A 25,823-nucleotide genomic window follows, 5' to 3' on the forward strand; every position below is an offset into this window, starting at 1 on the left:
CTTTATAATTAGTTTCCCTTTCCTGCTTAAATTACTCTGAGTTGGCTTTCTATTACTTGCAACCAAAGAATTACTAACCAATCTGGGACTCAAAGTGGAGAAGTCCAATAATCAGCTGTGAACACCGATCTGGAGCTCAGACCAGGGACAGAAGCAGCCCAAGGTGGGAGCCCTCAGAGCACCGAGGACAACTGAAGACATGGGAGCAGATGACGCTGATCAGGGAGAGTGTGAGAAAAGGAGACAGAGGAGAACAGGCGCTCAGGACAGTGCCCTGTGGAACACCGCATTTAAGAGATCGGCAGAGCAGGAACTTGTGAAGGGGCAGCAAGACTTCAGGGCACAGTGTCATGACAACCAGGGGAAACAAGATCAAGGAGAGGAGTGTAAAGTTCTGTAGAGAGGGGAGGAGAGGTGAGGATGGAGAGAGGTCACAGGATTTGGCAAGTGGCCCATTAGTTCCTTGATGACTTTTGCCTGAAACAGTTTAATGCGATGGTGGGAAGGGAAAGCAGAAGGCGGAGACTGAGTACAGAATAGGTTCTCAGGAAAGAAAAATAGCAAATGAGGATCATTTAGAGAAAAAAATGATTATGAAATGAAGAGAGAGGTTGGGCATCTGGTGAAATCTTCTTTATTCCTTTAAGGCTGCGCCCAAATATCAACCCTGTGAAGCCACATCTGAGGCCCCTGCCCCTACCACATATAAACACACAGAATGACCAGAAGTAACTGCACCCTCTTCCAGGTTCCCCTAGCTGTGTGCTCACACCACATGGTACTATCACAGATTTTATAATTAGCAGTCTGTCTTTTTTTATTTTTCCTCAAAGATTTTATTTTTCCTTTTTCTCCCCAAAGACTCCCGGTACACAGTTGTATATTTTAGTTGTGGGTCCTTCCAGTTGTGGTATGTGGGACGCTGCTCCAGCACGCCTTGACGAGCGGTGCCATGTCTGTGCCCAGGATCCGAACCAGCAAAACCCTGGGCTGCCGAAGCAGAGCGCATGAACTTAACCACTCGGCCACAGGGCCGGCCTCAGTGGTCTGTCTTTATACACCAGAGGGCCTCCTGAGTAGAGCAGCTGTGTCTTCTGTTCCTCCCTCACAGGCTAAGCCTAGCATAGTACCTCTCACACAGCAGATGTCAGTCAATGTTGGCTAAGTGTTTGAAAATGTATGATCCCAGGCTCTGGAATAAGACAAACCCGGGTTTGGGTTGTAGCTCTGCTGCTTAAGAAATCAGTTACCTTGGGGTAACTTAGCCCTTTTAAGCTTCGGTTTCTCATCTATAGATTTAGGGGATAATAATAGTATCTTCCTTACAGTGTTGTTATGAAGATTAAATTAGATAAATTAAATGAGATAATATAGTGTCCAGCATGTATTAAGTACTCTATAAATGATAGTGATTTTTCTTATTTTAAATGTAAATTTTATGGTGCCATTTTAAAATTTAAAACCATTCAATGATTCCCCATTGCCTTCACGATAAAATCTAAGATCCTCACAAGACCCTTCAGGCCTCTGTGTTGCCCCCCACCCCCCAATTCATCTACCACCTTCCCCTGCAGGCCTCTTCACTCTAGCCATGCCAAACTACTTTATCTGCAATTCCCGGAATGTACCCAGTTCTGCTACACTTCTGAGAGGTTGTTTATACTGTTTCCTAGGTGTAGCGAACAACCTGCTCATCAAGACTCCACTTTCCCTGAACTCTCCAGGCGGAGTCAGCACATCCTCCTCTGTGCTCAGAACTGGCCTCTGTTGAGTGCTCATCAATCACACTTATATAATAAAGAGAAGCGAGATAATTCACACATGGTGCTCAGGGTGGTGTCTGGCACACAGTACCCGTCAATAAATGAGAGCTGTTATTTTTACTGTAAATAGATGTTGATGGGTCTGTAACCTTGAGCTAGAACCTGCACTGAACTTTTTTCTGCATTCCCAGGGTCTAGCAAATTAGGGAACAAATGGCGCACTGGCCCCATTTCCAGTGCTCTTCCTACTGCATCAAATAACCCACCCCCAGGGCAACGAGACTGGGAAAATGCCTGAAGGTTTGGGGCAAGGTGCTGACTTTGGCCTTTCAGAAGGTCAACCTTATCAGACAAGCAACCTTGTGGCTCCTTCACCGGCTGCAGCACTCCCTGATTCCTCTCCACTGCTGGAGAGCTGTTAGAAAGTTAGTCTTAAACAGAAACAAACAGCTGCCAGTGACTTTCATGGGGCTTTAGTTTTCTAACGTCATATTTCTACCTGTGTGAATTTAAGCATTACTTTCGAAATCAGAAAAAAACACTTTTGTAGAAGGAAGTATGTTTTCATCTATTAAATCAAAACCTTTCTCACTGTGACTCTTGCTCACTGGGCTAGCATGTCTTTTAGGGGACAGAGAACAATCTGCTGCCCACTATATATGAGAAATCTTCCAAAATTTGACAGCAATAATCATGATCGTCTTTAGTCATCCTTTCTCTAGATTCAACTGTTTCCTAAATTAAAAAAAAAAATTCCCTGCTCCTATTTCTAGACTAACACACCGAAGTTCTGTTTGATCATTAGCCCAGGGTTCTCGGCTCAGTCAGTACTACTCAGAGTGAGGTCATGGGTCTGGACTGGGGAATACTCTAGTGACATGAAGAGCCCTGGGGAGACAGGCACATCTCCACTCTCCTAAGCTGTACTAACGGTATAATATGTGGCAACTGTGATCTGAGTGGGAAGGCATCTGACCACTTTATTGTAGAGGCCGACAGGAAAGTGAACACCAGAGCAAGAAGCAGTAGTTAAGAACTCAGTGTAAGCTCTCTGGTCTTGACCATCTCTGGATTACTTCACCTTTAGCCTCCCAGACGCTTTTCACACTGCAGAGGATCAGGTCCCTACACACAGAGGCCCCCATCAGAGAACTTCTCAGCATGCAAACAGAATGTCAGTCAATAGATAAACCCATAGTGCAAGCCTCGGGCCTGTTTTCCCTTGGCCGAGGAGAAACAGTCCTAAGGCTCTGCTTACACCAATATTTCTACTAGAAGAGAGCCCACCACCGCCACTGGGCCACTTTTTGGCTTTGGGTTACAAATCTCCTAGTTAAGTATTTATGAATACAACAATTTTGGAGCCTCAGCCAGTGTAAGTGGAATTAGAAAAAGAAAAGACCCACAGAACTGAGTTCTCTCCACACCACACAGGCTTCTTTCAATAATGCAGGGGACTGAGGAGGAACCTAAGCCCATCAGTACCACACTTGGCAGTGGGCCCTGCACACTGGCAAGGAAGTGGCAAGCAGACTGAGAAGACTGGGAACACCGTTAACGCCTTAATCTTGGCTTTGTCTGCTACCCGTGTGGAGGATTCACCAGAGTTCCAGCACAAGGACACTCACATCTTGCAGAAGTTTCTCTAAATTCTCTTGAAGTTCGTAGAAATAGTGCGATGTAATAAGGCCACTCCGAGATTTATCCAGGCAGTCTCGGGCCATCTCAATCACCTGATGATGAATAAAGCTCAAGGTTCCATCTGCCAACGGCAACACACTGTCTGGAGTGTTGGAGGAAATGAATTCTGCTAGACGCTCTTCCATTTGTGCAGTGGCCTGGGAATAAAAGCAGGAAAAGTGACACTTCCCTTCCTGTTCCACGTCAGGTGGAGCCTAAAGGACCTGGTAAGAGTCTAAGGATGGGCTCTGTGATCCTGGTCTCCTGATGTTGCACTTGGGAAAACTGGTGACTGGAGACGTGAAAAGATCACCTTCAAGTTAAATCAAAACATTATAATCGAGGCCCTCCCTCACCTGGCCTTGTCTGTCTCCTCCACTCCTCAAAGGGCATGCTCTCCTGCTCTGAGGATACTGAGTGTTTGTGGTTCTGCTCCTTGATGATGCTGTTTCTTCTGTGTAGCTTTTTCACCCTGCCAAGCCTGCGTGGCAAACTCTTATTACTCCTTCCAATCTCAGTTCAAGCATCATCTCTCCTCTAGAAGTCTAATTCCTCCAGGCAAACGAGTTTCCTTTCCTCTATGCTTGCAGTGGGCCTCGCAACCATATAAACTTCGTGTAGGGACACTGCTGGTTTGTAAACCTGGTTCTGGACTGGGAACTTCTTCAAGACAGAGAGAATTTGATTTATCTCAGGATCCTCTCACTTGACCTCAAGAGCCAACTGAGCTAAGCAGATGCTCAGAAGTATTTACTGAAGGTGTGAACCTGTCTGCTCATGGACCTGGATCCCCAGCAGAGCAGAATGGGGGTCTGGCTCAGAAGCCTCTATGGGAACTAACTGGGCAGTCACATCAAAATGACAAATATACATCAGTTAATAAGTTCCTAGCTGCCTAGCTAGGATTCGGCCTGTTTTTCTTTGCCACCAGGTAGCAATTTCAGATTTCCAGTGTGTGTTTAGGGGTGCATGTGTGTGTATAAACACATATATGTGTATGTATATATGTATACACACACACACACACATATATATGGTATGAGTGGAGAGAGAGAGGGGAGAGAAAGGGGGAGGAGAGAGGGAATGGAAGGAAACGAATTCTAACATTTTCTCTACCAACAGTTCATCTTACATGAATGATTTGGAGACATGCATATAAAACATAAAGATACAATACTAGAATGACAGCACAACACCCAATACACAAGGGAGAGGGGGAAACGTGAGATGGACTTCGAAACACCATACCCTCCCAAACTGCTTTAGAAAGGACTGAGCATAACAAAATGATCTAGCTGTTCGTTCTGCCCTCTTCCTCGCTCTTACTCTCTAGTGACTGCTGCAAGGCTAGAAAGCATAGACCACAGGGCACAGGGCAGCAGAGAAATAATAGCTAACACTTACTGAGTGCTTACTATATCCCAGGCACAGTTAGAAAAGCTTAATGCTCATTAATCCAGACAAACTCCCTAAGAGATAGATACTCTTATTATCCCAAATTACAGATGAGGCAAATAAAGCTCAGAGAAGGCAAGTAATCTGTCCAGCGACATATAGCTAGTAAGTGGTACAAGCAGATTTGACCCCAGGTGGTCTGGTTCCAGAATCTGTGCTCCTCCTTACTGCCATACTTCATCGTGTATGTCAAGAGGGAAAGCACAAAGGCTTCACACCATTTCCCTAGGCCACCCATGTGTGTCCAGGAGACTCAACCTGAGTCTGGAAAAAGGACACTATGAGAGGAGCAGGGAACCACACACGTAGATTCTAGAGACGGATGAATAGGTAGACCCAGGGAGGTCCGGACAGAGGATGAAGAGAGAGCCTTGAGGACTTCGTGGTCCCTGTTGTCATGGACAAGGAGCCCACGTCAGTGCCCTCATTCTCTCTCAGACAGAGCTGGCTGTTCTGCAGGAACAGGGTCTTTCATTAGGAGGCCAGGTCAGGGTGTATAGGCATTTGGTGTTCAAAAAAATCCAAATTGTAAACAAGGTCCTAGTGTCACATACAAGGTTTATAGCCAAACTGCAGAGTTGTGAAGATTATTTTTTCTCAATTATCTCAGGATAGTAACGTAAATTCCTCTCTCAGCATTTTCTTGCTTGAAAACACAAATCCAAATGTAAGCAAGCAACTCTGAGATCCATCTGCCACCTTACTGCTCACTCTGGCCGACTTCCCGCTAGTCCAACAGACCCCTGTCTCTGGTGCCTGGTAACGAAGAGCTGCTTAAGGAATCTTCAGCGAACGAACGTGCTCGCAGAGGGCAAATCCCACTCTAGGGGATCCAGACTCGTGGATCCTGATATGCATGGTTAGAAGCAAGGTCTCCAGCTGCTTCCTTGCCCACTAATACAGGGTGGGATGCCTTTCTGACATTTCCCTCTAGATCCCTTTTCCCTCGGGGAGTGGAGAAACTGAGGCTCTGCAAGTCCAGTCCCCAAACTCTGAGTCCTCTGCTGCCTTCCTTTTCCCCACAGTCTGGAAGCCCTTGTGCTCGTATCCCCCTCCTCTTCGGGGCCTTCTGATTTCCTTCTTGATTACCTCTGGAGACAGCACTCCATCCCCTCACCCCCAGTCTTCCCACCGGCGCTGGCTGTAGGTGCCATCCTCGGGGCTGTTACCAGTCTACTTTAAAATAGATCCTTACCTTGGGAAATCTTTCTTTGTATACATGATTCATCATTATTATTTCACTGTCAAAGGAAACTGGGGATCGTCCAGGACTAAATAAGAAAGAAAGAAACAACTGTGTTACTTTAGTGCCATGGAACTACCAAAAAGAAAGATGCCCATCTCCAGAGCCCCTGGCCCCCGACTGTCTGTAGTAGGCACACGCTCCCACCTTAATGAGTGCTGATTTCTAGAGCATTCCTTATTCCTGGAGCTGCCAGAACACCTTGTTCAGCTCAAAATGGTGACATCTGGAGCTAGGATACCTTCCTGTAAGAAGCCTGGCCTTCACAAAGGCCTCTGCCACGGCCTGAAAAGGCCTAGAAAAGGAGGACACTGCTCCTGAGCACACTGGTGGCTTTCCTAGGATGACCTCTCTGATAACAGGACTCTCTGGATCTTCTTCGCTTTGGCCAGTGGAGTTGGGCATACCCCAGATGTTCTAGGAATCAAATCAAATCAAACCACCACCAAAAGAATCAAAGAAAGACAGTGTATACCTGGATCTTCTTCCAAACAGGCTACAGCCAATGGGGCTAACTTGGGCTCTGCCTTGGTGGATGAGTGAGCCCAATTCAGCCTGTAGTGAGTTATAAGCCTGGGTCATCTAAATCTTCCCCTTTACCCCATGTGTGGTTACATCTCCTTAAAGGGTTTCAAAGTTTCAGCCACATAACTGAATGGGTATTTGGGTCCTGCCCAGTTGGGTGCCCCTGACATGTGATCCCAGCTGAGCTAGGTTCAGAACTGATCCTCTGCCTTTCCTCCCTGGAGTGGAACACCATCTGCCTGCTGCATCAGTGCACATTACCAAGTTTTTTTAAGAGTGATATAGCAGGGATTTCCCTGAGGTACTGTAATCCTCTCCATTTCAGATGGCCTAAAGGGTACTCTTTACTCTGTGTGGCTTGTGGAAAGCACCAAGATTCAGGTATTCCTCTGTGTGAGACAAAGAAAGGCCCTGGATCCACACTTGACACTCACTCATTTGTATTTCTGATCCTTTGCACTGCAGTCCTAGTCATCATCTTCATCAATCTCTGAACCTGAACCAGTCTTGGTGGTCTGGCTCAGCTCACTCCGACACTCTCAGTGTGGACATCACCCGAGGGGATTCTTCCTGGGAGACACCTCTCCTCTGGGCCCCCACCCTGAACATGTTAGCCAATTTATTATTTCCCAGGCACCCTGGAAAGCTGTGCTCAGTCATTACAGCCATGCTCATTTTAATCTCCATGTCCTTCCTTAACCTGGAATTTGGCATAGATTTTCCAGCTAATGACAAAGAGCCAATTAATCTAAGGAATTCACAGATAACTCAGTTGTTAAGGTTTGTTTGGTATGATGAACCCAGGTGGTTAATGGGAAATGAGGAAGATTCAGATGGGCATTTAATTCTGCTTCTGCAATGGGCTTCTTCCCCAAGTCAGCCACAAGTGTCCTCAGCAGCAACTTTTTTAGCTGGCCTAGTTCATATCCCCTGGGCCTCTGGGTTCTGCAGCCAGGTAACCATCAGAATAAATGATACCATTACTCTCCTCTTACTAAATGGATTCTAAAGTATATTTTCACTGCTAACTACTTTCAAAGGGAAAAAAAGAGGGGCCACTTGACAGCATCATCAGGTACCTCTTGGGGTGGTGAGTAGCGCTGTACCTGAAGCCAAAAAGGGCTTGAGCTTCACTGGTCTTGACTCACTCAAGCTGTGCCAATGTGCTAGGCCAGGGGCTGCCAAACTACAGCCGGCAGACCAGATCTGGCCCACTGCCTGTTTTTGTAAATAGAGTTTACGTAATGTCTGTGGATGCTTTTGCACTAGAACGGCAGAGTTAAGTAGTTGCCACAGAGCTTCTATGGGCTACAAAGCCCAAATTATTTCCTATCTTGTCCTTTATAGAATAAGCTTGCTGACTCCTATGGTGTGCAAATAAGCTGAGTGCCACAGGTACTGGGGCCTTAGGCAGAGAGCACCCCTCACCTGAGGCTGCGGGAGCGGGGCCGCATGGCTGGTGACTGCCGTCCCTCCTCATCTGGTACGCTCTCTGTGCTGAAGTGCTTCGTCAAAAAGTGCAGCTCATCGGCTGTAGGCTGGAAGGGCAACTGGTGTAGCTTTTCCTGTGAGGAGCATGATGACTAGAGGGGAAAACATTAAAAAACAGCGTTAAAGACAAGTCTAAGGGCAGTCCCAGAATGGAGAAGGACTGAAAATGGTCTAGGACTTCCCAGTCAATGTCAACTCAAAGTCAAGTCAAAGCGGGCATCCTTTCCCATGCTCCCTTTAGCCTCCACTGTGCACGACCCCGTTCATCTCTACCTCTTTAGAGCACTCAGTCCCGAGGAAGCCAAGATACCAGAGTCCTTCACAAGTCTTGCAGGGAGTTGAACCCAGATGTTCAGGAGATTCAAGAGCTCCATAACTACCTAGGGAGCCTCTTTAGGTGGCAAAAAGCAGGTTCTTCTGCATGAACTCTTTGCCCCCAATGAAGTTTTGGCTAGTTGGAATGGCAAGTAATTAATAAATCATGCATCCTATTTTAGGAAATGTTTTAGGTATGCCCTGCCTACAGATGACATCCTCATAAGTTTTCCCTTCCATAACCTTGGGAGAGCCCCTGGGATGGCTCAGTAATGTTTCCTTTTGGCTCTTATCCAAATGACAACTGGCTTTGCTGAGGCTGTGAAGGTTGTGTCCAGACTCTAGGGACACTATAGGCAAGAAAATCCAGCAGGGAAGAAAATTACTTTTAGATCTGGAACCCAAAAATTACACTTGACTCAAAAATAATTAAGAAGTCTAAACATGGCCCAGTGACTGAGGTTCCAGACAAGAGCCCACTGCCAATCACAACAGACCATGAAAGGCAGTGAGCTGAGCTCCTACAGGCATCCCCACAGATGCAGCTCTTGCTGTGGCAGCCCCATTCAGCACCCCGATCAGTGAATTCTCCATACCTGGCAAAACTGTCTAAGAGAGCAGGCAAGCCTAACACCATCAGCTCAATTTCTGTTCACCAAGTGATGAAGGATCTGGGGTTTAAATATCTAAATCCATCGAGAGTCAAAACTGCCGCATCACGTTGAGAGAGCTCCGTTGCCACATCTAAGCCTCAACACCAAGTGAGAAATCAGGATTTTTTTGGCTAACAGTGTACACTTCTCTCATGGAATGCCATAATACATGAAGTTGTAAACAGCTTGTGGAAAGTCTCTACAGGGCTCTGTCTTGGCCACATTTTTATAAATGATTTAAATAGAAATTGTAAAAAGTATCTTCACCAACCTACAGCTAATATGAAGCAAAACTGGCATTTTAAAGTATCCCAATAAAATAAGCTGGAGCAACTGGTTGATTCTATTAAAATTTATTAAACAGGAAAATATATGTACATCACATAATATGACTCTTACTTTGGGTCTAAAAACATAACTTGTTTGAGTAAAGGATTATGGGGAAAAAGGTATTTACTAGGGAAAAATCTGAAGCTGAACAGTTGCCAAAAGACCAGTAAGATCTTTGGATTAATTTAAGAGGTCAAGGGAGGTCTAGGTCAAGGGAGGAAATGATACACCTTTTACCTGCGTGGGATTCATGAACATAGGCAAACTGAGCTGAGAAGACCAGAAGAATGGTGGAAGACATGGGGAACCGGTCACCCAGTCTGTGGCCTAATTTTACATGGCCTGCAAAGCCTAAAATACTTACTCTTTGGCCCTTCACTGAAAAAGTTCGCCAACCCTGTCATCTTGGCTTCAATTAAAGTTGCTCAATGAGGAAGACTCATTTTAGGGTCAGTTGTGCGTGCTGTGTTTTAGGCTAAAACTTTCTCTAAAAGAAACACAACTAGAAGATTTAGAGACAGGACCAGTCTTTTTGCCAATATGCATCAAACTTGAATATCAAATAACAATCATTCTTCCCTTCTTGTTTTGAAAGAAAATGATGAAAAAGGAGGTGGAGGGTCTACCAGGCCTTTGGGACATAGGGGAAGTTATCTGCTCTTGGTCGCACTTCTAGAAATAAGGTAAGGGGAGCAGGGGAAGCGTGCGTAGGAGCCCCCATGTCTGGCCTCACTGGCAAAGTAGAAGTCTATCCTCAAGCCCTCCTCTGACTCCACCAGGAAGAAGTGACACCCAGAGAGCATGCTGGCTAAATCTGTCCAAATGCATTCAACGGATCTGGCCATGGTTGTTAAGGGCCATCAGCCCTCTGCCCCAATCAGCCTCATCCCCAAGCAACCTCTGAGTTTGGCTTTAGAGGAAAAGTTGAGAACCACTTCGCAACACTGTATGGGTACGGAGCAATAACGTTTAGGAAAGTATTTTCTCAGGATGAAGGAAGTATGGCCAGATTTGGCTACTTACTGAGACAGTAGAGCTAGGAGTGTTGGTTCCATAGCCTGAAGAAGGCAAAGAGGCCAATGACCAACGCCGTCCATCAGTCCTATTTAAGAAAAGAATATTAGGCAGTTTCTACAGGACCCCACCCTGAGCCCAGGGCCTGCCTGTCTTTCCATCAGCATTTTTTGGGCAGTTAGTTCACTGGTAGGCTCTTCCTTGTCTCAAGACAGTGCTGCTCGGTCCAGTACATGCTTTCATATCTCTCTCCTACAAAGGGCTTACTGTTGGGTATTTAGGAGTCCATAATTTTGAATAAGAACATCTGTTATGAAATACTGTAGTTTTGGAATAAAAATCTTTGTATTCTCAACTTATTCATTTTTAGAGAAGCAACGACAGAGGACTCCATCATAAGGCATCATTATAAGGAGAGAATTGCCACTGAAATGCAGCGATTTCTTTTTTTGAAGGCTCCACGTGAAGGGCTCTTTGGTCTTCCCCAGGCCACTGAGTTGACACCCAGGAAGAAGTGGACCACCACCTGGGTCTGAGTATAAATCAATCAATGCAAATGTTCAAAGGCTACCCTAGGATCCATTAGGACCCATAAAATCAGTCTTTGAGAATGTTTGCTAAAGAGTGACAGTAACCTTACAAAAGTGGAGTGAGGTGGCATAGCCTTGGCTGTATATGAGACTTTGGGGCAGGCTTCCTGCTGCTCTTAAGAGGATGCACCCTAAAGCTCTCCACAGAGAACCATAGTTCTTTGCTTTGCTGTAGAGGAGAAAGAGCAAGCAGGTATCTGGTTTGAAGCTTTTATAACATGGACAAGTGATTCTTTCCTGGACTGTGGGATGTGCTGCTACACAGTGCTCTTTCTTGTGGAGCTTGGGGGTATAGCCTGCTCTGGCTGAAGCTGGAGAAAAACTTCTTTGCTGCTACTGACAGAATCTTAGAATATTAGCAGTGGAGGACCATTAGCAATGGAGGACCTTTAGAAGTCAAGTTCAATACCCTCAATCTTTGGAGAAAACACTAAGACCCAGAGATTTGGGTGATTTATTCCAGGCTTTCCAGTTAACAGTGGGAGTGGGGAGGCAGGGAGGAAGAAGAAAAAAGAAGAATCAATTTTGCTAGAGCTTCTCCTTTTGAAGCATTTCTCCCACCCCCACCAATACCTAACAGCTTGTCCTACTGTGTTCTATAAGGGGCAGCCCAGGGTTCCATGCTACATGCACATGCCTCAGACTTCATGCCACCCAGGCAGCCAGCTCTGCTGGAACCTAGTCTCTGAGGCAAAGAAATGTCCAGGAGGCTGCTCAAATATGATGTTCTCTCTGACCTCTCTGTTGGGTCCTGGGAGTTCTATACAAGAAAGCAAATCAATTCCAGGAAAACAGAACTCAGCAAAGATAGGACTAGTCTAACTCCGGGAGGGAGTTCCCAAATCCTTGTCAAATACACTTTTTCGCAGATTTTTCTTCTTTTAGATAGAAATGGAAACCAATTGCATGGCAGCCATTTTTCTGTAAACTGAAGAGTAGGAGCGACCAGAGTCAGAAAGAAATGACACTATAGGATGTCTCCATTTCCTCTACCTGGTCATCTCACTGGGCAACTGAGGAAAGTTCTGGGAATGAGGGTGACTTGTCACTAGGCTCAGAAGCTTGGAACTAAGCAATTCCTGCCTCCAAGCACAGGAGCTCTGAGCCTCGGTTCCAGCAGGTAGAGGGCCTTAGGGCCCCTTTGCTAGAAATGAAAGGGCAAATGTTCACACCCACAGTCAGAGAAGACTCATCACAACCAGATCTCACCAGGCACAAAACCACAAACCATTCCGTCTGGCCATGCATAGCAGTTTCCCAGCCCCTCTCCCCATCACGCCCGCTATTACCTGTCTGTTCTGTGGCCATGGCTGTAGTGAAAAGACACATATTATAGTGAGAATCAAAGGGAATCAGAGAGACTGATCTGTTTGACCCCTGGCATTTGGTCTAGCTTGGCAGAGGCAAACCTTCCACTTAGGAATGTGTGGAATTTTGAAGAGAAATAGTAGGACTGATGGGTCTATCCTTAGTGTTTCATCAACTCCGTCTTTTGTGTGATATTTCAAGCTAATGTGATCCTATACGGCTCAAGCCTGACTTCAGTAACCTAGGAAACACACTTCCTGAGTACCCTGTTTGGCAGAGTTGAAGTCCTCGTCTCCACCCCCACCAATACCTAGCCGCTTTTCCTATTATGTCCTGTAAGGGGACAGTCCAGGGTTCCATGTTCCATGTACATGACTTAAACCTCATGTCACTTAGCACAGACCTGTCTGGATTTCAGTGGTAATACCTGATCCTACTCCTAAAGCCCAGGGAATGAAGTAGATACAAGGGAACCAATGGAACATGCTATCCCCTCTGCCTGGAATGGTCTACACACCTGTGTCCTCACTCCCAACATGGCAGGCTCCTTCTGATCCTTCAGGTCTTAGCTTCCTAAGTCAATCCTTCCGAGCGGCCTTGCACGACCACCCAGGATGGATTGTGCAGCCCCATTCCCTTCCTGTGCTTTCATGCAGCATCATGTTCTTTCCCTTCATGGTGCTTATCCCAGTTTATAACACCTATTTGTTTGTTTGCTTGTTCATTATTCTTCCCCAGCACTCATTCAGTCAATAAGCACTGACAGAGTGTTTATTATATATGAGGAGACACAGCTTTTAACATGTTAAGGCATCTCTATTAAAGGTGCTTTGAGATTCTGATTGAGGGGAGATAGAAAACAAGCAAATAAGAAAATATCAGGTACTGAAAAGTATTAGTTTGAAACTAAAACTGCAAGATGTGATGGAGAATGCTGAGGAGGCTCCTTTATATTGCACGGTTAGGGAAGGCCTTTCTGAAGAGTTGACATTTAAGATGAGAAATGAAAGACAAGAATGAGGTAACTAAGTGAAGATTTGAGAGAACAGCATCCCTTGCAAAGAGAACAACAAGTGCACAGACTCTACTAAGTTTCAAGCAAGTAGGGGCTATGTCTATTTTGTTACCACTACACAACTAAGTACTCAGCATAGTGCCCGGGCCTACTGGGTACTCAGTAAGTATTTACTGAATGAATGGGAAATGACTCAATGTCACAGGTCCTGCCGTCCCAGCTTAGACCTAATCTGAGTCTACAGTTCACACACAGTCAAGGCAGGAAGTCTGGGATAAGTAAGAATTTCCAGCTGGGCTGGAAAAACAAACACATCAGTCCAGCATATTCTTATACCGTAAAGTGTTCCTACCTGGATCCTTGGTTAACTAATTGGAAGTTACATGGGGTAGGATACATGAGTCCACGGGACAAACTCAGATGATATTTGTTCTGAATAAGGCAACTGGGTCAGGAGGGGCACCCAAATTAGTCACACAGAATCCTGGAGAGGAAGAGGGAGGATTTCTTTTGAGTTGTCATTTGAATAGTGAGTTAATGCTGTTTCAAGGAATCTGCTCTTTTTATCTTCTCTCTGTAAAAAAAGTCATCTAAGTATAGAAACTGCTCTGGCTTCCAGCTGTATATATCTTTCTCCATCTATTAAAGATTCCAAATCTGGAGCTGTGATTGTTCTAGTGGTCTCAACGCCAGAGACTGACGCTAACCAAGAATATCTTTAAAAATAAAATCAAAGAACATGAAGTTTGCCAAGAAAATTTTAGAAAATGTTCTGAACAGTAAATCATTTGTGTATGGAACCTTGCTAGGTGGTTTGAATGACTCATCTCAGTCAGCTCGGTACCTCTCCAGAGGCCAGGTGTTACCCTGCAATAGGCTGAGCTGCCAGGATTGTTACTATGGGCCAGAGATAAGTTTATGTCACTTCCAGAAAGGGGTGAAATGCATGGAGGAATATAAACATGGCTCTGTAATGCACCAAATCTTTCTAAATTCCTGGGAGGATAAGTGAAGACCCTCCAGTCTCTTTATCCCCAAGGAGAGAGGAATATAAGGCCCCTTCTAGCTCCTTGCAAGTGGTTGAATTAGAGGACAAAGAGTGTAACTTGGGTCCTCCTGGGAGGAGAGCCCGTTTTCTCATCTATCATGCCAAGACAGCTCTCAATCAAGAGTATAATGTTTTAAGACATATCCTCAGGAAACCAGGGACTTTTGCTTAGGATTATAAAAATATATCTACTTCTAATATCTACTCACTCATTCCAACATTCAAACACACATACCTAGAGCATCTAGAAAGCAAAACTTGAAGAAGACAATAATGACCTGGGCAAGGAAAGCAGGGAAAGAATTTTGATGGCTGGTACCTCAGGTAACACACTTGGAAGGGCAGTGCCTCAAAGGAGGAAGGTGACATTTAATTGACATTCTTGCAAGTGCCACACATGGCAGTCATAGAGGAGGTTTTCTATCAACTTACCTACGGGCAGGAACAAAGGAAAAGTGAGCAGGTGCATTTGGAGAGAAATTCCGGGGGCTGTCCAAGGGACTGTTAACTGCGGACAGAGAAAGGAAAAGAAACCCTCCATGAGGTTTGCTTCTCAGGAGGGCGGAGATGACCTTTAGGGAATAAATATTCCCCTAGCATTGGCAATTAGCACATATGATTATTTTTTTCAGGCCCACCATTAGTTCAATGATTATCTCTTTGTAAAAGTTTGGCAGCCCAGAGGTTTCTCCTTTCTTCCTAAGTTGCATGTAGCCATCTATGTCTCTCAGATATTCATTCTGGATCCAGCAGCAACTTGCCAATTTCCTGCTCTCCTAGGAAGACCTCAGACTCCAATGTGCCTAATCAAGTTAACTCAACTATCCAAAAGCTTGAAGAACTCATTCAGCGCAGACGGCACAGCCAAATACTAAAATATTTCTCAAAGGGCAACAGAACTACTGGTCCAAAAGTCTCTTATACATATATCTCTGTACACCGCATCCAAGGAGCCAACCCAGAAATACGTGTGCTTAAGGGAAACTGAAGTTCTCAGGTAGGGACTTAGGAGAGCAATGCTCCTTAAAATAGTCCATACACAAGGCCCCCAAGCATGCAAAACATGCTCAGCCTCCTTGCAATGTAGGAATTACCTCCATCTATTTATTAGTTTTCATATGTCCCCTGGAACTTGCTAACTCACAGCTCAGAAGCTTTGAACAAAACTGTGTGCTTACCTTTCCACTAGTCACAACAGTTCTCGAATTTAAGCCTGCCATATTTTTCTGGTCTAACTTCCAGCTGGGGGCTGGTATTTAGGAGGCCCCAGCTGGAAGAAGCTGTCAATATGTCTCTATCCAAAAGGCCATGTCAAAGAAAGCACCATACTCCATGATGCACTGACCACTCCGCCATCCTTGCCCACCACCCCACTTCTGTGCTCACCTCTGTGAACCAACATCAGCTATGAGGAATTGTAGTTATTCAGAGGGCTGGTAGTTTGGCATGCCTTGGGTTTTTCTTGGACAGTTTGTTTCCTGTGTGGGGTATGGATGCTCCAAGATGCCATGAAGCCACCCAATTGTTTCCCATTATCTCCATCCAACAAGGCCTGGTTAGCAATCAGTATCTTTCTGTACGATATAGAGAAAACCAGCCTCTCAAACAATGCCACACTACCCTATGTAGCACCTCTGTATCAATTATATAAAGGCACTCTCTTTAGGAGAAGTAATTAGGAAGAGGCATTTTCAGCTTCCACCTATCCCCTTGACTGGGAGTCTCAGTGAGGTGCACAACCTTATGCAGTAGATCTGCTCTCAATCTAGTACCGGCTCTGGGTTTTCCATGCTCTGGGTCTAGGGCTATCCCCTATGATCTGTTCCCATCTCCTGGCTAGCAGAGGCCACCATGGTGCGAGAGAAGTGATTTGGAATAGTTGTTTCCTTAGCCAGGCTTTAGGAAGGATCAGGCCTCCTCAGAATTATCAAGGCCTTCTTTTTTAAAAAATCTCCATTCTTTTTAAATAGTGTCATCTCAAAGATTAACGAGTACCCTCAGTTTGATCCTTGACATGTTGAGCTAGATGTCTTTTTTGGTTCCCAAAACTACCCAGCTATAGCCTCAAGGAAATCCCTGGGCATGAGTGTCCTACAAAGACTGGCCTTCCAAGGACCAGGTGTGGTGCTGGTTATAGGGTAGAACATGTAGAATATTCCAGGTGCTCATAGTAAAGGTAGACATTCATAGAAACACACATGTCAGAAATAACTAACACTTAGAGGAAAAAAGAACTGTAATAATAATAATAATAATAAACAGAGCTTCACTGAGCTGTGAGAAAACTTCAAGCAGCCTAATAATCCTTAAAGGAGAAAAGAATGAGGGATACAGAAAAAATATTTTAAGAAATAATGGCTAACAATTTTCCAAATAACAATTTTCCAAATTTGATGAAAGAAACTATAAATCCACATATCCAAGAATCTCCAAGAACCCTAAGCATGAGAAAGAGGAAGAAAACTACACCAAAGCACATTATACCCAAATTGCTCAAAAATCACGACAAAAAGAAAAATTCTTAAAGCTGCTGGGTGGTGGATGGGTAGGGTAGAGTGGGAAAGATGTTATATACAGAGGAACACAGGTAAGGATTCTCACTTAAAACAATGCAAGAAGAAAATGGAGCAGTATCTTTAAACTATGGAAAGCAAAACAAACTTTACCAACCTAGAATTCTATACCTAGCTATTGTGTAATAAAGAATTCTGTGGCCTTTTTCTCCAGTTCCTGGGAGTGAGCCTCTAAATTCTTAGAATATCCTAAATGATAAGAGTGTCTTCGTTATTCATGGTGGGGCCTGACGGTTGATGCAAATGAGATGACTCAGGACGGGGGCTGGCCATGCCAGAAAGTCTAACCACGTGATTAGGGGTTGAGGCTTTAAGCCATTTGATATTAGTCTGACCTCCAGGGAATGGTGGGGGTGCTAGACACTTAGTTCTATCACATAGCCAATGAGTCAATCAATCACGCCTACATAATGAAACCCCAGTAAACACTCTGGACACCAAAGCTTTGGTGAGCTTTCTTGGTTCTGAAAGAGTGGCGTAACCTGAGTTCATGGGGAGAAGACACTTCCTGGAAGCTTCACATGTGGAGCCTTCCCAGACCTTGCCCTGTGAGTCTCTTGTTTTGGCTGCTTCTGATTTGTATCTTTATTGCTATAATAAAATTGTATTTGTAAGTACAGTGCTTTCCTGAGTTCTGTGAACGATTCTAGTGAATTATTGAACCTGAGGAGGTAGTGGGAACTCTTAAATTTGTATCCAGTTGGTCAGAATTATGGGTGGTCTGAGAACCCCTAAGCTTGCAGTTGGTATCTAAAGTAATGATAGTTTTGTGGAGGATTGTGCCCATAACCTGTAAAGTTTGGCCTAATTCTGGGTAACTAGTGTCAGAAGTGATTGCACCGGCAAAAACATTTTTAAAAAACAAAGGTGAAACAAAGATCTTTTCAGATAAAAAAGCCAAACAAAATCCTCAGCAGCAGACTGCACTACAAGAAATGTTAAAAAAAAAAAAAGTCCTTTAGGCAGAAGGAAAATGATACCAGGCAGAAACATGGATCTACACAAAAGAATGAAGAGCAATGGAAAAGCTAACTACATGGGAAAATGTATAAGATTTTTTCTTATTATTTAAATCTCTTTAAAAGATAATGTTTAAACAAAAATAATAATGAGGTAGTGTGGGGTTTATAACATATGATAATAAACAGCTTGAAAACAATAACATAAAGGTCAGGAGGGGAGAAATGGAATAGTATTATTCTTATACTATATGTGAAGTGGTATAATATATGGTGATAAGTTAAAGATATACCTGTTAATGCAACCACTAAACAACAAAGAGTTATAGCTCATAAGCCAATAGAGGATATAAAACAGATTCAGAAAAAACATTCAACCCCAAATAAAACAGAAAAAGAGCAAAAGAAGAAAAAACAGATGGGACAATTAGAAAACAAACAGGAAGATGATAGATTTAAACCAAATCATATCAACAACAATAGTAAACATAAATAGTCTAAAGGCCCCAATTAAAGGCAGAGATTGTCAGATTGGATTAAAAAGAAAAAACCTATTAAAGAAACCAAATCAATATTAACAATCTTCCAAAAAAGAAAACTTCAGTCTCAGATGTTTCACTGATGAATTCTACCAACACTTAAGGAAAAACTGATACTAATTCTCTAACAATAGATTCCCACCATCTAGAAGCTGAAGAAATAATAAACAGATCATAACAAGCATTCCTTCTAATTGGCAAAGCTCCAATAGACTTTTCAAAAGATACTATTCTGGGGCCGCCCTGTGGCCAAGTGGTTAAGTTTGCGAGCTACACTTTGGCAGCCCAGGGTTTTGCCGGTTCGGATCCTGGGCACGAACATGGCACTGCTCATCAAGCCATGCTGAGGGGGCATCCCACATGCCACAACTAGAAGGACCCACAACTAAAAATATACAACTATGTACCAGGGGTCTTTGGGGAGAAAAAGGAAAAATAAAATCTTTGAAAAAAAAAAAAAGATACTATTCTGACACCAACTGGGTGTACTGCAATTCAATTCTGACACCAGCCAAATAGAGTTAGAACAGACCCAACAGGTTGAGGGCAAAGTCCTCAACAAGACTGCCTCACTTCCCGTACCAGTCATAAATCATGGGGGGAGGGAGGTACTCAGCCACCTGTACTTCTGACCTACTTACTATAAATATGGAGGCTTCCACACCTCCTCCCTCTAGGTTCAATAATCCATTAGAACAACTCAGAGAACTCAGAAAGTGTTATGCTATATTTATTATTACAGTTTTATTATAAAGGATGCACACAGGTGAGGTCAAGGAAGGAATGCAGAACTCCTTGTGCCCTCTTCCTTGTGAAATCAGGGTGTGTCACCCTCTCAGCACATAAACCAGGAAGCTCTTACTCTGAGCTCTGGTACACCTATAGTTTCCATTGCGGTTTCCCTACATAGGCATAACCGATTAAATCATTGGCTGCAGCGCTGAACTCCATCTCCAGTTCCTATCCCCTCCCCAGGATGTCGGGCTGGTCCAAAGTCCCAAGTTTCTAATCATGCGGCTGGTCTTCCTAGTGACCAGCCTCCATCCAGAAGCTGTCTAGGGGGCCACCCTGAGTTGCCTCATTAGCATAACAAAGACACCACTCTTATCACTCAGAAAATTCCAAGGTTTTTCTAAGCGCTGTGCCAGAAACTTGGGATAAAGACCAGAGAAATTGTTTATTATACCACATATGTTAAGTCCTAAAAAGTCTGTGCTATCTTTACTGTGTTTTCTCCACTTCTCCAATATTCATTTTACCTTAAAAAGGCCAAAATTATTAATATGAAGGTAGTGACAATAAAATCAATAATTGGAATTGGTCTTGTTTTGGGGGAAGATTAAGATGTTAGAATATTAACATTTTGAAGAAAATATTTAAACTGATTCTTATTACTTACTTACATTCACAGTTCTGACTCCAGAAAAATCACACCATTGAGAAGAACTCTTTCTTAAAAACAGCCAGAAATGACTCAAAAGGACAAAAAATCTGAAACAAAACCCAGCAACCCAGCAAGCAGGCCTGAAATTTTCAACTTTACCAAGCAGTTTAGCAGTTGGATAAGACAGTTCAAAGGCAAGTAATCACCCAACCCAGAGAAATAAGTTATAATGAAATAAACAAACCAACAGAACTGAGAGCAGTTGACCTTGAACCAGTTGCTTCACTTACACAGTTTAACTAGTTATAAATGAATGTAATTATATAGCAAGCACCTGTGTAAACACTATCCAGATTAACAATGCCATCTTTCAAAATCCCTCTACATAATCCTTCCAGTCAAACCCCTCCCCTTCCCAATAAAGGCAAATATTACCCTCGCTTCTATGGCAATCATTTCCTCATAGCTTTACCAACTAAGTATGTATCTCTAAATACTCAAGTTTAGTTTTTTCTCATACAATTTAAAAAACTGACATATAATTCACATATCATAAAATTCACCCTTTTAAAGTGTACAGTTGAGCGGTTTTCAGTATATTCACAAAGTTGTGCAATCATCATCACTATCTACTTCCAGAACATTTTCATTACTCCAAAAGGAAACTAAGCTGTTAGTAGTCACTTCTCACTCCCCTCTCCCCTAATCCCCTGGCAACCACTAGTCTACTTTCTGTTCCTATGGAATTGCTTAACCTGGACATTTCATAGAAGTGGAATCATATAGTAAGTGACCTTTTGTTGTCTAGTTTGTCTATTTTTAAACTTTATATAAGAAAATGCCAAACTGTTTTTGCAAAATGGTTGTACCAATTCATACTTCTACCATTAATGCTTAAGGGTTCCCACTGTTTCATATACTTATGCACACTTGGTTTTGTCACTTTAAGCCACTTTTCATGTATAATGGTATCTCACTGTGATTTTATTTTGCATTTCCATAATTAACAATGAGATTAAAGTATTTTTTTCATGTATTGATTAGCCATTTGGATTGCTTACGTCTCTTAGCCATTTTTCAGTCATATTATCTTTTTATTTTCTTGTTTGCTGGAGTTCTTTAAATGTTCTGAATCCAAGCCCTTTGTCAGTTTTATTTTTTAAATTTTTTTGAAGATTAGCCCTGAGCTAATATCTGCTGCCAATCCTCCTCCTTTTGCTGAGGAAGACCAGCCCTGAGCCAACATCCATGCCCATCTTCCTCTACTTCATATGTGGGACACCTGCCACAGCATGGCCTGCCAAGCGGTGCCATGTCTGCACCCAGGATCCAAACCAGCAAACCCTCAGCTGCAGAAGCACAATGTGCCAACCACTGCGCCACTAGGCCGGCCCCCCTTTGTCAGTTTTAAGTGTTATAATTATCTTCTCCCACTTTGTGGTTGCCTTTTCATGATATCTTTAGATGACTAGAAATTTTTAATTTTAACGTAGTCAAATTTATTAAGCTTTTCATGCCCTTTTAAAAAATGAAGGTATATTGAGCCAGTCCAGTGGCGTAGTGGTTGGGTTTGCATGATCCACTTTGGCGGCCTGGGGTTTGTGGGTTTGGATCCCAGGTGCAGACCTGCATACTGCTTGTCAGGCCATGCTGTGGCGGCATCCCACATACAAGTGGAGGAGGATTGGCACAGATATAGCTCAGGAATAATCTTCCTCAAGCAAAATGAGGAAGATTGGCAACAGATGTTGGCTCAAGGCCAATCTTCCTCATGCTGATGCCCCCCCCAAAAGGTATTCTCCTGTGTACCTTCTAAAAGTTTAGTATTTTATCTTTCACATTTAAATCTACAATTCATGTATCAAATCATCACATTGTACACTTTAAATATCTTACAATTTTATTTGTCAATTATACCTTACCAACACTGAAAAAAAATCTACAATTCATCTGGAATTGATTTTTGTGAAGTAAGAGCTAAGTCTTTCAATTTCTCCATATGGACACCCAATTTTCCTAGTGTCACTTCTGTCATAAATCAAGTGGCCATATATGTATGGATTTATTTCTGGAATCTTCTTTTTCCTTCCCCTATATTTATTCTTCCCTTCAATATTCCTTTTTTAAGTTAAGGGTATCATCACTCATTAATCACCCAAGCAGGAAATCTGGAGACAATCAATTCTAATACCTGCTGACTTAACCTTATAATTTTTTCTCATATTCATATATTTTCTCCATTTATAACACTCCCTCACATCGTGACAATGGCAACAGCCTCTTAACTGGTGTTCTAGCTGCCAGTGTATCCTTATTTTTGTACTCCCAAGCACCCTGGACATATATACAGTACAGCCCTTTACGTAGTAGGTGAACGTTGACTGTCCCCTGTGGACACTGCTTCCCCTGCAGCTCTCTTAAGAGAGGACTGTTTGCTTTCACACACTCCTTTGTAACACTGGGCCTAGAGGTCAGGGAGGTATCCTGCTCCTCATGTTCTCTTCCAGATACTCTCCAGCCCTACTCCTCTCTTGAAATCAAGACTAATATATTGAATTGCGCACACTGGTGTCTAGAAGGCATCTCAAACTTAATATATTTAAGGGTCTCAAAGGATTGGAAGTCCTGGAATCAAATGATTGTTTTTGGGGGGATGAGGATTCTAGATGGCACAAGGCAGAAAGTCTGGAGGTAGTGCTAAAGGGCAGGAAGAATGAAAGTAAAATTATGGAGGTGAGGTCTAAACTATAGGTGTAGGGCATAAGTGACTCAGGTGGCATGGAAGAGAAGCTCACTGGAAAACAGGAGTTCCAAGAACTGAAAGTCCTAAGAACTGAAAAGATCAACTATGAGTGTATCGAAATCATCAAGAACAAGAGAGGAAGAACTGAAGAGCAACAGTAATCAAGAGCTAAGATATTTACAGCTGCAACAGTAGGTAGTAAGTGATATAATTTAATTGTATAAGATTCAAGGTGTTGGAGTATTAGAAAGAAGAGAGAGAGAATAACGAAAAGACAAGGAGGACACCTACTTGTGCTTTCAGGCCCAATGGTATAAAGTTATAGGGCAGGCAAGAGCTAACACTTGAGAAGGCTGTAGGACAACCAGTGTTCTAACCCCTCCCTCACTCCCGGGATTCCATCAGAACAAGATTAAGCATATAGGAGGTTTTTCTGATAATGGACTATGAATTCCAGGAAGTATACTGTAAGGGTTTCAAGAGTCAGAGAGGGATGAGAAAAAGGGACAGAGATTTATACGAATTAAGAGTGTAGGAGATGGGAGGGACAGGTACATGGGGGTTCCTGTGTGGACTGACATAAACAGGGATAAGGGATAATGAAATCAGCCCTAGTGGATTCAAGGCAGATAGAGATGAGGAGGCTATAAGCGTTAGGGAGTAAAGAGGAGTGGATTAGTGGGGCTTGCTCTTGACCCTGGGTGACAGGGGCTGAAGGCTTAAGAAAGACATACTCCTAGTCCCAGTATACTAGTTTAAAATCAGATGATATATAACAAACATCATATTAAATACACATGCCCACTGACCTGTTAATCTTATTCTGAAAATTAATACAGTATATTCCATGACTCAGCAATTCCATGCCTACATATAAATCCTAGACAGTCTTTGTACATATATATAAAAAGAATATGAGGGGGGCTGGCCCTGTGGCCAAGCGGTTAAGTTCGCACGCTCTGCTGCAGGCGGCCCAGTGTTTCGTTGGTTCGAATCCTGGGCGCGGACATGGCACTGCTCATCAAGCCACGCTGAGGCAGCGTCCCACATGCCACAACTAGAAGGACCCACAACGAAGAATACACAACTATGTACCGGGGGGCTTTGGGGAGAAAAAGGAAAAAAAATAAAATCTTAAAAAAAAAAAAAAGAATATGAGGAAGCATGCTTGTTGCAGAATTGACTATAACTGTGAAAAACTGAAAACAATCTAAATGTCTGTACTCTTTACCAATTAATACCTCAACTCCAAATTCATCCTTCAATACCAGCTCTGTGATAAAGGAGAGAGTTCCTTTAAGCAATTTTCCTTTACAGCAAGCACAATGTTAAACTTTCTCAGTAGGAGGTGCTAGAGGGACACTGAAGGAAGAGGCTCTCGGTGCAGTTTCAGCAACTGCATCATCAGTCAGTGGTGTGGGAGTGAGACGTGCAGGGATGCTCGGACCCAGTCACACGGTGGCAACCTTGTACCCCTATGCTGAACTGGTGATCCCCTTTCCACAGCAAGCACACTGTGTGCTCCAGGCACGCCCACACTGGTGCTCTGGTTCCCTCTGGTCTGTTCCACACTCCACACCCTGGGGTTTGTCTTCCATTTCGTTTCTGAGGCTTAAAAGACACGTCATGCCTCCTACTCACAGCGGCACCTCCACTTTCTGTGCAGGCCTGCACACTGGTTGTGGCTTGCCAGTGCTCCAGAGGGCTGCTTCCTGATTGTTCCCTGTCGGTGCATCAGCTCTGGCCTGGGCAAACCAGCACACATCTCTGCCATCCAGTGGGCTGCAACTACACCTTCTCTAACAAGGTCTGAATCCAGTTGAGAGAGCCTTCCTACAAGGTTTGTTCTTCCCTAGGTACTTTTCCAAAGCTCTATGGCACCTTTATAGAGTTCTCTTACATCTTAAAATTACTCTTTTATTGTTCTAGTTAATAATTCTATTACACTTCACCTGTTTAAGCCACTGTGCGATTTCTGTCTCCTGATTAGGCCCAGGGCGATACAATGTTCATCAATAATAAAATAAATCCATACACTGTGGTAGAGTCACACAATAGATACTCTATAGGCAATAAAACAAATGAACTAACTTCTGGTTTCTGGTCTGGTGGGTCCGGAGTTTAGAGGTTGCTGCTCCATCCTAACAACAAGCAAAAAGCTGAACAAGCTGAAAAACAAACAATTCTTCTTAGATCCGTGAGGGAAGTGAAGTCACGGAGCAAACCGCTGCCCCCTGAACAAGAGAGACAGACAGGTGGATACGGAGAATCACAACGTACCCGAGCAGAAACCCATGAGTAGAAACCTCCACGGGAACCAGTGCCAAGGTAGGAAAACCTGACCTATAAAAAATGAATTGCTGGAGGTGCACCGTGCACAAATTTGAGCATTAAAAACCCCTGGGGGATGCAGTCATAGAAGCGTCCTCACACTATTGTGAATTTTACATATAGAAGTTCTACCAGGTCCTCACAGTAAATATGTGAGAAAACCAAGTCTCAGAACCAGAGTCAGATATGACAGAAATACTGGAATTATCAGAGCAAGAATTTCTTTTTTAATCTATGATAAATATGCTAAGGGCTTTAATGGAAAAAGTAGGCAACATGCAAGAGCAGATGGATAAAGTAAGCAGAGACGGAAATTCTAAGAAAGAATCAAAAAGAAATGTTGGAGGTGAAAAACATTGTAACAGCATGAAGAATGCCTTTGAAGGCTTCATTAGTAGAACTGACACAGCTGAGAAAAGAATCTCTGACCTTGAGGATATGACACTAGAACTGACAAAACTAAAAAGCAAAGAGAAAAAAAACGGCCCTGAAATAAATAGAACAGAATATCCAAGAATGTGGGACAACTACAAAAGATGTAACATATATGTAATGGGAATACCAGAAGGAGAAAAAATAAAGAAAGAAATAGAAGAAATATTTGAAACCATAATGACTGAGAACTTCCCCACATTAATGTCAGACACTGAAACACAGATCCAGGAAGCTTACAGAACAGCAAGCAGGATTAAATGCCATAAAACTATACCTAGGCATGTGATATTCAAACTTCAGAAAATCAAAGATAAAGAAAAAATCCTGAAAGAAGCCAGAGGGGGAAAAAACATTACCTATAGAGGAGCAAAGATAAGAATTATACCTGACTTCTCAGAAACCATGCAAGCAAGAAGAGAGTGGAGTAAA

General features: G+C 43.3%; 1 protein-coding gene across 16 annotated transcripts in view; it reads right to left on the reverse strand.

Annotated features, from left to right (window-relative positions):
• MAST2 (microtubule associated serine/threonine kinase 2) overlaps positions 1-25,823 on the reverse strand; it is a 211,016-nt gene that overhangs the window by 20,376 nt on the left and 164,817 nt on the right. For 8 of the 16 annotated variants that reach the window (XM_070609709.1, XM_070609711.1, XM_070609720.1 and 5 more), the window contains 6 exons: positions 14,863-14,938; positions 12,349-12,369; positions 10,479-10,557; positions 8,095-8,249; positions 6,094-6,169; positions 3,392-3,601 (listed from right to left, as the gene is read on the reverse strand). In XM_070609709.1, coding sequence (XP_070465810.1) covers positions 3,392-3,601; positions 6,094-6,169; positions 8,095-8,249; positions 10,479-10,557; positions 12,349-12,369; positions 14,863-14,938 — 617 coding nt within the window. The remainder of the gene's footprint in view (positions 1-3,391; positions 3,602-6,093; positions 6,170-8,094; positions 8,250-10,478; positions 10,558-12,348; positions 12,370-14,862; positions 14,939-25,823) is intronic. The other 8 variants (XM_070609713.1, XM_070609712.1, XM_070609723.1 and 5 more) reach the window with 2 other exon arrangements.

This window comes from Equus przewalskii, chromosome 2 (genome assembly GCF_037783145.1).
Source record: "Equus przewalskii isolate Varuska chromosome 2, EquPr2, whole genome shotgun sequence".
Taxonomy (NCBI): Eukaryota; Metazoa; Chordata; class Mammalia; order Perissodactyla; family Equidae; genus Equus; species Equus przewalskii.